The sequence below is a fragment of the Mesoplodon bidens genome, assembly GCF_964165515.1.
Source record: "Mesoplodon bidens genome assembly, chromosome: 7".
Taxonomy (NCBI): domain Eukaryota; kingdom Metazoa; phylum Chordata; class Mammalia; order Artiodactyla; family Ziphiidae; genus Mesoplodon; species Mesoplodon bidens.
The window spans coordinates 92,749,643-92,765,557 of NC_138164.1; the positions used below are offsets into that span (position 1 = coordinate 92,749,643).

At 43.1% G+C, this 15,915-nt stretch overlaps 1 protein-coding gene across 2 annotated transcripts in view; it reads right to left on the bottom strand.

Annotated features, from left to right (window-relative positions):
• Positions 1–15,915, bottom strand: part of SLC1A2 (solute carrier family 1 member 2) — a 101,765-nt gene that overhangs the window by 22,418 nt on the left and 63,432 nt on the right. Inside the window, exons 7-9 of one of the 2 annotated variants that reach the window (XM_081239745.1) lie at positions 13,042–13,275; positions 7,857–8,051; positions 3,734–3,868 (exon numbers count right to left, since the gene is read on the bottom strand). In XM_081239745.1, coding sequence (XP_081095871.1) covers positions 3,734–3,868; positions 7,857–8,051; positions 13,042–13,275 — 564 coding nt within the window. Of the gene's footprint in view, positions 1–3,733; positions 6,047–7,856; positions 8,052–13,041; positions 13,276–15,915 lie in introns of those variants that run through there. The other variant, XM_081239746.1, reaches the window with a different exon arrangement.

Here is a 15,915-nt window from a genome sequence, read left to right on the forward strand (position 1 = left end):
AAACCTTGCCTGGGGAGGAAAAGAAATGCCCCCCTGTTCTTTGTCTCTGCTTTCCCCCCACAGACTACGTGTCACCAGGGAATCCCTGCACCCCCCTCTCAACTCATCCCCCTGCCCCACTCACACGCTGATGGGCACCCAACAGCCACGGCGCCCATGACCAAGAGCGTGTTTCCAGAACTCCTCTTGCTGGTGAGAAAGAATGTGGAACCATTCCTAATTCAAAGCAGATCTGACCTAGCTACCGACCCCTAAGCACACTTTCCCAGGATCCTCTACCGTCCCTTTTTCTTTTCTTCTGAAAAGGAACGTTCATGCTTATTTGTATACAAACATCCATCACCAGCAGAAGCCTAGTCTGGGTCTTAAAACTAGAAGGGCACTCAAGGGCATGGGGTCTAGACTGTGCTTTCAAGCTGGTAAGTTACTGTTCCCATTGTACACATGACACAGCTGAATCCAGAGAGTAAGTAACTCGCCCGCAGCCCCACAGCGACTAGGTGCAGAGCTCAGACCCAGGGCTCCTGCCCCTGCCTTTCTTCCCTTGATCACGGGGCCTCTTTCCATCTGAGATCAGACCCCAGAACTAGAGGCGAGCCTTCAATCACTCTTCCCTTTCCAGCTGCAGCCTGGGGTAGAGTTTTCTCAAATGCAATTTCATCAATAGAGTTAATCCAAATGTATCATCATTTTTTTGTTGTTCAGCCAACTCCCTTCTGCTAGCACGTTTCAGCCCTGGAGTTAAGACGCCCTGCTCTGGGTGCAAGTGTGAGCATGTGAGTGCCCATTCGCTAACATTTAGGTCAGGAGGAGCCAGGGTCTTGAATGTTTCATGAGGTGACTCTCCTCCAACAGGCTTGGAAGCAGATGACTGTCAGGAAGACAGGGCCCACAACGGCTGACCTGGGGGGCGGGTGTGCAGCTGGAGGACTTGAATTCTATGAGTGGCTGAGACCTTGATTGTATCCCATTTGTCCCCACTTAACCTGCTTGTTTTGTTTTGTTTTAATCCTGGGAGAGGGGAAAAAAACAGGTCAGACAAAAAATTCTCTGATTAGTATGTAGAACCAGGGGTGACCCGAATCGGTCTGTTTTCCCCAACCTCTCTGACTCTGGACCCCTCTGTTCCTCCTCCCCACTGTTAGATCTGCTGGGTACCTACTAGGATGCTGTGTGGGGTGGCGTGAAGGGCCCTGACCTGGCCGCACAAGCTCTCCTGTGCCTTTTGATGCCCAGTTTCCTCATCTGTGAAACACACCATAGTGATCTTTAAGGATTAACTTTAAACTGATGTAAAGAGCAAGGTGGTACCACCAAATATCTGCTCCTTTCCTTCATTCCTGATAACTCAAGTACATTTTTACACTTAAATGCATTTGCATTATAATGGGGGCAGCATCTATAATAGTAACTGTTAAAGAGATGAATCTCTAATGGTGGATTTCAAGCCTCAGCAACAAGCCCAAGAAGAGAATAGGCAATGTAGTTGGAGCAGGCAAAGGCCCCTCAATGACAATGAAAGTTCAAGGGGCAAAGAGGCAGAGGGCTCAGTAAGCCAAAGCCACAAGGGAAGCAGCTGGGACTTTAATAGGTTCCTCTGTCTTTCTTCATGTTTCCTGGTTATCACGCAGCAGCTCTGTGGGTAAGTTTTAGCATGCATTTATTGAGCTCCTGCTGTGTGCTCTGTCCCCAAGCGGTTGCCACCGTCTTCATTTCCTCTTTGTCCTCCTCCTAACCAAATCCACCCCCACCCCTTTGTCTCCATCCCATTCCCTCCAAATCCTTCCACCATTCACCACCACCGAATCTCAGCTGCCCCCATGACTGCCTCGTCTGAATGGACCTCATGAGAAAGACTGCCCCTTGGGGCCAGCGTAGGGCGCAGAGAACAACCAAGATGGCGCTGAGGACCCTGCCACCCCCGCCTGAGAGAGACAGGCAGGGACAGATAAGAGTCATTTCCTTTGCTCATCACCTTCCCACGAAAGGCATTTCCAGAGCATTTCTCTGGTGATGGAAGAACCAGTCAGGAAGATCCGTGCCCTTCCTCGCAGCCCTCCTGAGTTGAACAGATTCAGTCCACTTCTCATTTCTAACCTAAACTTCAACAGCAAGCAAGCTTTCTGGAAAGACCAGGCTTCCTTCTAGCCTTCCCAGATGTCCTTCTTCCCTTCGGTCACTGGCACGTTTCTCTCTTTGGAAGGGTGGTTGTAAAAGAGTGGAACTTGTCTTAGCATTGAGGAAACTCAAGTCCATAAAATGTGGCTTCTGGCTCTTAAAACTTTGTCAATAAATGTCAGAAAGATTGCTAATGGAATGTAGGGTAATAAAAAAAAATAAGTGGGAGTACTTTGGCCTTGGATCTCTGCACTTGTTACTCTGAGCCTCTGACTTTGAAGCCAATGGCATCCCCCAGCCCCTGTCACTTAGCTCCAGGGCTGGACCGGAAGTATCAGTGTACATCCCCATCAGAGCCCCAGTGAGCTCTTAGCAAGAATTGATTCCAACCTCTTTTTTGGGGACCATCTGGCTAGACTGACCCACCTTTGGGAATGGGCTGAGAGTCCCACACTAGGACAGTGTCCTTCACTGGGAAAGGGAGCTGGGCTATGTATACACTGTCAAGTTCAAGCATCTCTGCATGACCTCAAGGTTGTCCATCTTGCCTCACCTTTTACCACTCCTTGCCTTACACTTTGCGCTCTGATAATATCAAACCACTCATAGGTCCCCATATGATTTGTTGCCTCAGTGCCTTTGTGTGGGCTGTCCTTGACCAGAATGTCCTATTCCCCCCCCCCGCCACTTATGGATACCTGGGTAACTTCTACCTACCCGTTATGATCCAGCTCAGCTATCACTGCCTTTAGAAGCTTGAATGTGGCCATGATTATGGATTGGTGGCCTCCAAAGCCAAGCAGAAATAGGGCCAAATCTCTATTCATTCTCCCTAAACCTCAGTTTTCTTATCTATAAAATGGCAGTTGTTAGAGGCCGCAGTGAAGGGCTCCATGTAGCAGCTGGCACATAGTAGGCCCTCAAATTCAGCAGCCATATTCCTTGTTTTCTGATTTGTCCACTCTGCCCTTCCATCCTAGACTGGGATGTGTGTCTGTCTCTACCGTTATTCTTCTATGTGTGTGCTCTTTTTAAATCTACTTTGTTGAAGTGTAATTTACATACAATAAAATGTACCAATTTTAAGTGTGTGGTATGGTGAGTTTCAACAAATGTGGACACCTGTGCATACCTGTGTACATGGAACATTTCTATCCCTCCTAAAGCTTTCTTTGTGCCCTTCCCAGTCAATCCTCATGCCCCTACTTCTGGGCCCAGGCAACCATGATCTCTTTCTATTGCTAGAGATTATATTGTCTTTCCTAGAGCATCATATAAATGGAATCATACAGTATATATTCCTTTGTGCTTCGTTCACTCAGCATAATGCTTTGAGATCCTTTGCCTGCTTTGGTATGGGTCCCTTATAGCTTTGCTTTTAACTTTGTATTATAATTTACCTGCTTCTTCCACTAGACTCTGAAGCCCTCAAAGATTCTTTTCCTTCTCTGGTTCCCAAATAAGCATTCAGCAAATGTTGGAAGGGAGAAAGGAGGAAGGAAACAGGGGAGTTCTCATGGGGATTGGTGACGATCTTGGCTGCAGCCTTGCATCTTGTCCACCCCTGGGAGGCAGTGTTCACATCCCCAGCAGAAGCACACACACAGACACTTACAGCAGCCAGTCCACAGCCACCAGCAGGCTGATGTCCTCGGTCGGCAAGCCCACAGCCGTCAGAATGAGGAGCATGGTGACGAGCCCAGCACTGGGGATACTGGCTGCACCAACGCTGGCCAGCGTGGCCGTGAGGCTGTGAGAACAGAAAAGGCCAGGTCAAGGGAAGAGAAAGTGGTCTTGGCAAAACCATCCCTGGCAGGCAATTCTCGCCTCTAATTTCTCCCGGCAGTCATAAAATCCCCTTTTCCTCCCAAGGAATAAAGAAATCTGGAGTACCAAGACCCAGGAAATAGGGTCTATTTGGATTCTGCTTAACCTTGATGGAAACTTATAAATTCATGGATGAGAGTCTTACCCCCATCATGACATCCAACTCACTGAATATATCACAGGGCTCAAACAAGGTAAGCGTGGCTCTAAAAGCAGGCAAGGAAATATTAAAGAAGAAAAACAAGTCACCCTTAATCTTCCCACAGGAGCACCACAGCATTCATTTCTGCTTACCCCTTTACATCTCTGTGAGAACCAGAGACTTCTAGTCTGCGTGGCAAGAGTCTGAGAAGATTGCCAATATTAACATGAGAACTCAGAACAGCAAGTATCCAGATTCAACTGAGTGGACATCGGGAGAACAAATCAAAAGAATTCCAAATGACATTAAGGTTCAGATGCCTGGACGTTTCACCATGGGCTGGAAAATACATTATTCAGAAAGAGGGTGCCAAGAAATGACAATAAAATAACAGGAGGCTTTCCTTCTGAAGCATCTCATCCTTTGCTTTCCAAGCAATGCCTAGGGCATACCCAGCACCATTTTGAAGTTGTCTCCGGAAGAGGGTTTAATCTAGGGTTCATGGGCCCTGTCTAGACACCAGAGGGCCTCTGTGGTCCAACAAAGGGCAGTGACTTTTTCTCCTCTTTTCTGGATGTTAATTATAAAAGCTATCATTTCTAAATGGAAGGAGGCTTATGAAAACATGGATTTCCACCTTGCTTTTCTGGCTGCTGAAAAGAAAAAAGGGGCTGCTTTCCTTGTGATTATATGATTCCAGAATTTTTTCAGTAGGTCTTCGGGCTTGAAACTAAGAATCAGACTCCCAAACTGGTTTGCCAACTGGTGTGTCCAAGCACAGCATCCTGGTCTTACCGTCAAGAGGAACCCAAATTTACCTACTCTTACATATGAGGAAAGAAAGGTCCTGGGAGGTTTTGTGTTTTGCACTGGTTTTTCCATATTGCCATCCTTCCCACATTTAGGCTTTCATAGAATAGACACTTCCCCTAGGTGGGATCTAGAACCCATCTTTGCTTTTCCCCTGCCCCATTAATGTGGAGTTGGTGTCAGGGTTTAAAGAACTCCATTTTTGCGGGAGATCCATCTAGGTCATAGGAGGTAGTAGTGTGTAGTGGTTATCAGTGAAGGTTCTAGAGCTGAATGATGTAGGTTCAAATCCCAGCTCTGCCCCTTAACCACATGACTTTGGGCAACTTACTTAACCTCTTTGTGCCTTGATTTTCTTATCTGTAGAAAAGAAGATAACAATGGTGTCTCACTCGTAGAGGCATCAGGAGCTCAGAAATAAAGCACTTAGAAGAGGCCAGCACATTGCAACCGGAGCTGCTTTGCAATGAAAACATCCCTAGTCCCGAGAGTTGGCAGGTGGGAATTCTCAGTCATTTTCCCAAGATGGATAGAACACCAGGGAAGGGAACTTCCCAAGTTCCAATGATCTTGGCCTCGGCAATTTTGTTTACAACATCAGTTGCTTCTGTTACATGAGTCACTCTTACACATCCCTGTGTACTGTGGCCACATTGTCTTGTTACCCCTTGGTTGTGTGAGACAAAATCCTATAAAGAAATCTTCCTGGTGGCTGGTTCTCTTTCTGTTCCTCCATCCCAATTATACCCTCACCCGACCACAGGTGGAGTGTCTGGGGCATTGTAAGTCCTGTAATAGCTCCCTGGGCGGTGATCTCCCCCTGTCCTTTTATCCCCTCCTGGTTTTCCTGTCCTTCCCTGACTCATTTCCCTATGGCTGGTTCTTGGATGTTGTACAAGTTACCACACACACACATTAATCACAGCAGAACGTCACAGTAACCCTGCAAGGTACATACGGTAGTACCACTGATTGGAAGGGTGGAGAAACTTAGGGTCACACAGCTTGAACGTGGTCTGCTGGGATTTGAACACTTGTCTGCTTGATTCCAATACCACACTGGCTTTTGATGTCCCTTGATTCCTCCTCACATTGAAAACGCTATGACTTAAAGAATTTGCTGAGAATTCCTGGCCACTGTTCTCCTGCCTGCAGGGAAATGAAAAGATGAGGAATGTACTTGGAAGCACAGCAGTGAAGCTGGACTTGGCTATTTTTTTCTGACTAAATTGAAGACAGTGAACTACATACACTCCATGGAGAGGGGGCGGTCCTCCCAGAGACAGCCCCTGTGACATGTACAGATATGGCAGATTCAGCTGAACTTGCCAGGGGCACAAGTATTAAATATATTTGGCCAATTTTATCCTTTGTCCAGTGAAAATTCTCAGTCGTATCATTGTTAAAATAAAGGATAAATTTAAATAATTCAAGCACAGTCTCAATCACCTGGTCACTCCCTGGTACATCCTCCCGCTTCTAAGTCCTCATCTAGTGGTGTGAGCTTGATGGAAAGCATGATTGTTTCATCAATGGGGAGAATTCAGGGCCATGAAGAAGCTCTATTTGTCTTTGAATTTTAGAGCAAGGGAGATTGGCAGTCTCACATGCAATCTGTTAGGACGGACTTAGATGGCTTGATAATCTGATCCGAAGCATGTTTTCCACTGAGTAACATCATGGTACTCACTATATCATAGTCACATTTTTCTTTCATATCCTGGGAGTACTGTAATTTATTAAACATCAGTAATAGTAATAATACTAGTAGCTAACATTTATTGACAGGTGACTATGCTCTCAGCCACACTAGAATATGTGATTATTGTACCCATTATACAGGAAACTGAGGCTCCCCTACAGTACTGCTATGGGCTGAGTTGTGTTCCCCCTGAATTCATTTGTTCAAGCCCTCACCTCCAGTGTGATGGTGTTTGGAGATACGGCCTTGGGAAGTAATTAGGTCATGAAGGTAGAGCCCTCATGATGGGATTAGTGCCCTTATAAGCAGAGATGTAAGAGAGCTCGCTCTCTCTCTCCACGCACCAAGGTAGGGCTATGTGAGCAAACATCTAGAAGGCAGTCATATGCAAGTCAGGAAGAGGACATTCACCAGGAGCTGAACCCGCCGGCACCTTAATCTTGGACTTCCCAGCCTCCAGAACTGTGAGAAGTAAACATCTGCTGTTTGAGCCATAGTCTATGGTATTTTGTTACAGCAGCCCAAGCTGACTGAGACAAGTACATACCTCACAGGGTGGTTGTGAGGATTAGATAAATTAATATATGTAAGTAGGTGTGATCTTTAAGTTTGCAGAGAAGTGATGTGTTTTTAATGACGTCTTGGGAAAGTATTCTTTCTGAATTTTTTAAAATGATGAATACATATGGTAAAAATACCTTTTGTAAAAACAAAAAAAATTGCTGTTTATTTGTAATATAATGTTATGCTATATTGAGGAATCTCTTCCTCCCTGTATTTCATCATTTTTGCCATCACTCCTTGGAATGCTGAAGGGAACATATTTTAATGAAAGAAAAACTGGATCCAGAGTCAGTTGATGTTGGCCCCAGTGGCAGCTCTGCTGGCTCATTACTGATGGTATTACAGCCTCAGACAAACTACCATGCCCCTTGAAGCCTGTGCTTCCTCATCTATTAAATAATCATAGAAATAACGGCCTTGCAACGTCATAGGATTGTTAAAAATCAAATAATATCAAATTTCTGAAGCAATTTCACATGGGCAATACAAACATAAGGCATTAGTATGAGCCTGATTCCTTCCTGAACCAATCTTCCCTTTGAGCCTGCCCGTAGTTCCTCTTTTCCTTTACTTCCTTCACCATTCTTCTAACTGGAGAACAGCAGTTCAAGTGGCCTCTGTGAAATGGAGTTAGTGTGGAAGGGGATAAGGCAAAAAGTTGTTTCAGTGCTTCACACCACCCATTTCACTCACCTTACGGTCACAATCTGGCCTCCATCTAGGATGACGCCATTCATCTGGGCTATAAAGATGGCGGCCACGGCTTCATAAAGGGCTGTACCGTCCATGTTAATGGTTGCTCCAACTGGTAGGACAAATCTGGTTACACGCTTATCAATCCCCAGATTTTCTTCCAGGCAACGGAAGGTGACGGGCAAAGTTCCGGCACTAAGGAGCAAAGAAAGAGAGACAAGAGTTATGTCCATTTTAGAGAAGCAGGATGAAGCACAAACTGAAATGCCACCACAAAGCTCTCGTTCTTTTGTTCCAGTCAATGTGACTTGAAAAAAGCAGTGTTTGGAGCTAAATTAAAAACCATCGATTTGCCATATAGGCCATTACAGAGTATTGAGTAGAGTTCTGTACTCCAGTAAAAATTAAAAATATAAAGTCCAAATAAAATTTAATTCTAATAATAAAGAAAAAAAGCCCATTGATTTTGGGGCTCAAATACAATCTTATTAACATGCTAATAGTCAGCAAAATATTTTTGTTGGTTCTAGCTTTTGAGATCTACTCAGAGCTTCAAGTTCTCCTTTCCCTTTGGTCATTGTTTCCATCTTGGATTAAATACTGAAGCCCATGTGTTTGCCCACATCAATTGGGCTGCCAAAATAAAGTGTCAGAAAAGGATCAGCTATCAACAGTAAGAAGGAATGAGGAATTCTTGAATGACCCATAATTTCATGCTAGAAACACTGTTTCCAACAAGATGACTACATGGGTTGTATCTAGCCCCTGGGAATTGCCCTGAGCTGGGCCTGCTAATGTTGAGAATGCTGGACAAATATGTTAAGGACCATTCAGCAAGAATCCAAGCTTCTAGCAATTCACTGGGGACCCTCACAGACAATCCAACTCCCTGATAAATGGTCATTGCCAATTCTACAGTCTCTCCAATGACATAGGGCAGAAAAGCCTGCGCTCTGGAGCTAATCAAAGACCCAACATGGAGTGACTTCACCCCACTCCTCCCAGGCATGGGATGGGAATTCACGACCATATGAATCAATCTTAAAGGCCAGAAATCCTGACATGTTCTGTGTCTTCTAAAACAGGAGACCTATAAGAGTAAGTGTTGCTGAAAGCCAGAATATTATTTCCATGTGGATAGAGGTGATGGGAGGGCAGGCGGATTTGCTTCAAAGTTTAAGTGATATGGAAAGCAATGTAGAACATTCCAACTGTCATGGGAGTACCTTGTGGTCCATTCTCTTTTCTCTTATTCAAACGTTAGCAAACTGTCCCCAGTGCAGACAGCACATTTTTCTCTCTTGCATTTACAACCTTAGTCATAGCTCCCTCCTTCTACTTGTCAGAATTAGGGCTCCAGCCAAGCTGGACAAAGACATCTGCAGAGGTGTCAGTTTCTCAGAGAGTGGGACAGGACCGTCAGCTTCAGGCATGCTAAGTAAAATGCAGATTCCAGGGCCTATGCAGAACCAAAGTCCCTGAAGCTCTAAAATTAGGGTCTCCTAGATCTGCATCTTATCAACCCACGGACCCACAAGCCCTATTAACAACCTTAGGGAAACCAGAGTCATCTTACTGGAACATTCTTTGTGATTTTAGGTCAGGGGTCTTTCTCATGCCTCCTCTTTGGTCTTAGGTGGGGAGAAGAAATGGATGTTTGGAGATCTCTCATTACCAAACCTTATAACCCCAGGGAGAAAAGTTGGAGTCTGGCCTCATTCACATGCTGGGGTGCCATCGTACCTGGCTTGCTGCCCCAGCTATTTTAATGAGAAGTTAGTGTCCCTTTATTTCTCTCTCACACACTCCCAGCCCTTTCCTAAGACCCCTTTGAGGTTACCAGGACACCATGACTAGTCTGAAATGGCAGCGAGGCTATGGTTGGCAGCTGAATTCTCATCGGTATGAATCTAAGGACACTGCTGGGAGGACTGGAATATATCCATTACTATTACTGCATTCATTTTCCCACAGTGTCATCAAAGGGTCTTTAGACAATTCAACAGATTGGAGAAAACAACTGGTAAGGCATGAAAATATTCTTAATGTCACTACTGGACAGGCTTTGTGTCTTAAAAATCCATATGTACCCCATCAGTCCAAACTGGGACTTGAGAATTTTAACTCTTTCTTGTGTTGACAGGTTGACATTCTGACATTGTTTTTTTGGTTCCTGCCTCAGTGGCCATATGACAGTCTTCAAACGTTGCTAATAATAACTGTCTGGTACTTGAGATTCTTCTTTTTTTAAGTCCAGATTAGTTTTAACAGCGCACTCGGAAGTCAGAGGGATGCAGAGAGATGTGTTTCAGGCCATCCCCACTCCATTCAGCTGCCCTGACACCAGCCTCTGTGCCTATTGAGAAAACGGGGTCAACCCTTCCACTGCACATCCCCATTCAGTCCAACGTCTGAGGAGGTGGAAAGTATATTTAGCGCTGGCTGTCCCAGGGCTTTTCCCCTGTGGTCATAATGGCAAATAAACCCTGAGTTAATTCTTAGTACGTGACTCCTGCTACAGTGACTTTTTTAAAAAAGAAATTCCTCATCTAGGTAAGAGCCACATTTTAACCAAAGATTAAAAGCATATTTTTTTTTCAGATGAAATACAGGGCAAGGGGGAGATATGAGTCTAATGTTTGTGGTTTTGGTCAGATAACCCAAGAATTTGTCTTTGATTTAAATATGATTTGGGGTTTTCCCTATGCTTTTAAGATTTACCTTTGTCTTATAAAGGGACTAGGATAATTGTGTAGTCATTCAAAAGAAAAGATAATGATACTATTTTGAAATAGTGTAGATATCAAAACCATAAATGTATTGGAAGAAAATATAAAGTTATATTTTATAATCTTTGGCAGAAAAGATATTCCTAAGCAAAATCAAAGTTCTAAATACCAAAGGAAAACACTGACGACTTTGACTACATACAAATTAAAACCTGCTAGTGGCAAAAAGCGCTGTAAGTTTTTAAGACAAATGTCAAGTGAAGGGGGACACTATTTACAACCTATGACACATGAGTTGATATTTCCATACATGTAGAGAGCTGAAAACCAATCAGGAAAGGATAAACACCCCAACAGGAAATTAAGCTCACAAACAATTCACAGGGCAGAGGAGGGGAGACAAGGATGGTCAAAAAGAACATTAAAAAGATGTTTCCCCTCACTAGTAATCAAAATAATGCAAATTCAGTGAGATCACTTTTCACCAATAGGATTTGAAAGTATTAAGGTGACAGATAGTGTTCAGTGTTGATGAGCAGGTGGGTGAGGGCACACTCGTGTACCCAGTTAGTGGGTACATAAACGAATGTACTTTTCTAAATAGTAAATAGTAATCTATTTAGAATGGTGATATGTTTCAAAACCATCAGGGTGCTTACCACTGGATTCAGAAATTCCACTTCTAGAAATTTATCCTGAGGGGATCACCAAACATCCTTGCAGAAATGTATTTACAAGGATGCTTGTCACAGCCCTGTTTAATAGACAAGGTTTAAATGTACATTTGGGGTAGGGGATGTATTGTAGTACCTACAGTATATTATTATGAAGTTTAAAAATAGTAGTAATAGATATGTAGTAATAGATATAGTAAGAGCTATATTAATAGATATAACTTTTATGATCTATTGACCAGTGAAAAGAGCAGTGTACAATATCTATACATAATAAGAACTGGAAATGTACATAACTGTAAAGATTAACAAAAAGGTTACTACCGGTTATCAGTGGTGTTGCCCATTTTTTTCCTCCAAAATTTTATACACTGTCTGAACTTTTTCATAACGACCAAATACCATGCTCATAACCAGAAAACAAAATTAAAACTAAACATGATTGTTTTTATTTTTGAAAAGAAAGTTAACTTTTTCACCAAAAAGAGAAAATCTTTATGGATAGAGATACTTAGCGATAAGAAATGTATAGGACCAAGAAGGAAAAAGGAAATTTTGAAGTGTTTCCCTTCATCTTGGGAAACTGAATGCAGAATCTAGATCTCCCAAATTGTATAGATTTTAGCTTTTTCTGAAACCTCACGTTCTACTAGTACAGAATTCTCACTGATTTGCAAGATGGAAATATAATTTGGCTTTTCCAGGTTGTCACCACTATTGGTCTGTTAGGTCACTTAAGAAAAACCTGATTGACTGCTCAGTAGTTTTGAAAAAAAAAAAAAAAAAAAGCAGTCTCCCTGTGTCACAGAGCAGCTGCCTCCCTGGCAGTGAGTGGTCATGGGTTCTGTAACAAGGACCTGCCAATCTATGACTCCAGAGATAACGCTGAGCTATGGGTTGCAGAGTTTACTTGCCTCCCTGCCACCTGCTTTATGGCCTCAGTCTTTGTTTTGTGACCCAAGGATACACGTGCAGAAATAAAAGCAACTATTGCAGGCTGAAAGAATAAAACTCTTTTAGTCTTTGAAATTCTACATTGCTGGCTGTTTCTTACGTATCTGTTTTTGTTGGGTTGTTGGTTTTATTTTTGCTAAATTCAGTCCAAGATGATATCAAAAAAAAAAAAGAGGTTTTTTTGCTTGCATATCTCTGGAGTTCTCACTGGCTTCTGGGAGGAACTGGGACTAGGTAATGAAGAAGGAACTGACTCTCGGTCAATGTTAAGTCAAATCAATGCCAACCTGACTTTCCTCAAAGTCAACGGGGCAGAATAGTCCATTACAGGTTCAAAGACTTGTCTGATTTCCAGTTTGTTTGAAAAATCTCACCTAACCTACCATTTACCCTGCAAAACCTTGTTCTCCTACTTTTGAAAAATTATTCCAGTACAGTGATATAATAGCCTTTCTCAAATCACAGGTGACAGAATTTCTTAAATAAAATAACATCCTGTTACACCCTTTTGGAAAACATTTAAAACTGAACTAATGCTATATGTGGCAAATTATACCTAGAGATGAATAGCATGTATTCACCTGGGAAACAGTATGAGATCATAGCTCCAAGACAGCTACATACCAGCAAAAAGTTCATCAGAAAGCTTAAAAGTTCCTAAAAGGAGCGAAGAATCTAAAGTGTTCCACTTTTTCAAAAATATTTTAAAAATATGTGAAAAGTGTTCTCACTGAACGCTGTGATGGGAAGGTTTTGAAAGAGGGGAAGTGATGAAGAAGTAAAAGGAATGAGCAGAGAGAAACAACAGTGATTTCTTGTGTTCTCTACCTGGAAGCGGTACCCAGGGCAGTGATCCAAGCTTGGAAAATTCCAGCAAAAAAAGAGAAAGGGTTTTTCCTGGTCACTAGAAAGTAAATCAAGGGGAGAAAGATGCCCCCATGGATGATGAGGCCGACAATCACCGTGATCATGTACATCCCCAGTTGTCTAGCAACCACTTCTAAGTCCTTGATTGCAATGATCTTCCCACAAATTAGGCAGGCGATACCTAGAGGAGAGTACCTGAAAAACATAAAAGAAAAAAAAAAGCATTGAAGAGCTGGTGATGGGATTAAGAATTTAAATCAGGGCCCTCCTTCGTACCACACCCTGAGGAAAACCCTTTGCATTCTTGTAGAGTGTTGCCAAAAGAGGACCTTGAGATTCAATAGATGCTATATTTTGCTTCCGACTAACTGCATTATCTGAAATATTTCCTATGGACCTGGTGGCCCCTGCTTTCATGAAAAATCCCAAGGCAAACTTTGTTGCTCAGGTAATTTTTTAGGGCTAAAGGAGACATGCTTTACCACCTCTTAAGTAAGCACCAAGGTAAAAGTTGAGAGACACCCAGGTTACATCTTTGAGAATCTTATTTGATTTCTCTGTTCCAGATCTCCTTCCTTGAAAATTGAGAATAAATTTAGAGCATCTCAGAAAGCTCATTAGAATTTCACCAATTTACAAACACTGGTGTTTGTAAATAGTGTTTTGGTTTTGCCTTGGAAGGAATCTAGGAAATACATTGAGAGAGAGAGAGAGAGAGAGAGAGAGAGCTGCCCAAACAAGAAAACCATCTGAGCCAAGAAGCATGTTTAGAGAAATGTGGTTTTATTACTTCCAAGTCTGAAAGTGTTTCTTTCCATACCTACTCCAACAGTAATGCTGGCTGCCATTCATCGTGTTTCAAGGATATGGGGAGACATCCACACACTTAATTCTTACAAAACCCCTAAAACCAAGGAATCATTATGCCTGTTTGGCAAATGAGGAAATTGAGGTTTGGAAAAGTGAAATAACTGGGCCAAGACCATGAAAACAGGAAGGAGGAGGAGAATAATCTCAGATCTGTGAAACTCTACCACTGGGGGTTTTCATCCCTACCAACCAAACCACTTCCTTGCAGGAGCAATTGTAGCTTTCTGTACATAAGCAGACAAGTTGTTCTCTACCAACCTATCCTAAAATAGACTTATTTTATATTTCTATATTATTATTATTTTATAGCATGCTTGGAAACCATCTACTGTTGTCCTCATTCTTGAGTCAGCTAACCATGCTCTCTCTCACCTTGGGTATACCTTTTGCACGTTTGACAACACCCTTTTTTTATTGCCTAATCCGGTGGTGTTGGAGCATGAACTTGTTCAGCCTGTAACACTTCTGACTGAAATGAAAATGTTTGTGGGAACGTTGACACCTTACAAAGAATTATGAACATATTTGAAAGAAAGACTGTGGGGCAAATGAAATCACGCTCCCAGCCTGGGGAGGGGAGTCAGGAAAAAGAGAGGGCCAGCAAGCAGATTTGGTGGATTTTGTTTTTTCAGTTGTTTGGAGCAAAAGCACTTCCTGGGTTAAAGCAAAGCCTTGAGGAGTAGAAGAGAGTCATATACACAGTTACACGAGACATGGAGCTTGTTCAGCCACTTACCAGCTATATGACCTTGGTTAGTGACATCCCCATTTTACAAATGTGCAAGTCGAGGCTTAGAGAGGCTACCTGCAACCTCATGGGATTGCTGTGAGGATTACGTTTTTGAACATGCATATGTACGCACTATCAAAAGTCCCTCCCCCATCCCTGTCAGTGTCATTAGTTCTCTGACTCCTGACACAGGAGTCCCTTGCAGGTTCTGTTTTCACACATCTACCCCATGTCCCCTCATCACCTATGCGTAATGAGTCAAGTCTGAGTTGAAGAGGTTTTCTAAGGCATCTCACAGGTCATTGCCACCCAACTGCGGATGTTTTTATGTGCAAACTAGTTTTTCAAGAGGAATCTTCTCCTGAAAGAGCTGATTTGTAACTGACACTAAGTAGTTAAAACATGAGCGTAGCTACTCTCCCTGAGGGGCATCTAGACTGTAGTCTCCGTTTCTCTGTTCCTGGAGGTGAAGGCTGGCGATGTCTGAGGGCTGCTTTCCCGGGAATTAGGGAGTCAAGTCATTAAACCTTCGGCTTTCCCACCATTTTATATTATCTTGCTGTGCCCATAGTCTCGACATCTCATAGATCAGTCGGGTGGTCTCAGGGGCCAGCTCTGTGTTCCCTGAAATTGTAAACAACTAAGCAGAATGCATTTTCTGATAAAACCAACAAGCATCTAGCTTCATAAACCAAGAGACTAATTCTTTCCCAGGCACCAATCACCCCTTAAAATGTCCAGAAAAACACAAAACCGGCTGTTTTGGGTGCCATTCAATTTTCCTGCTCTTCCAGGACAAGCGATTTGTAGAATGGAGAGAAAATGCTTTCAAGGCTTTTGCCAAGCAAGACCAGCTATAGAGACCTCTGGAGAACACATCTGCCAGAACCATATGTTAGAGAGAGGTAACAGGTTATCTCCAGAGCACTCAGCTCGCTGGGAGAAACCTGAGTCCCCACTATAAATGGACAGTGTCATTCAAAGGCCAGAAGGTAGAGTGTTAGGGTAAATAAATATGGCAAGCAGGGGCCCTAGTTAACCCAAACACTTTGGTCTCTGGAACTAGAATGAGCATTAATTAGGACAGGGAAAGAGACTTTGTTCTATATTGTTTTTTAGGGTCATTACTTCCCTGCACCTGTTTTCTTTTTTTTAATTTTTATTTATTTATTTATTTGCGGTACGCGGGCTTCTCACTGTTGTGGCCTCTCCTGTTGCGGAGCACAGGCTCCGGA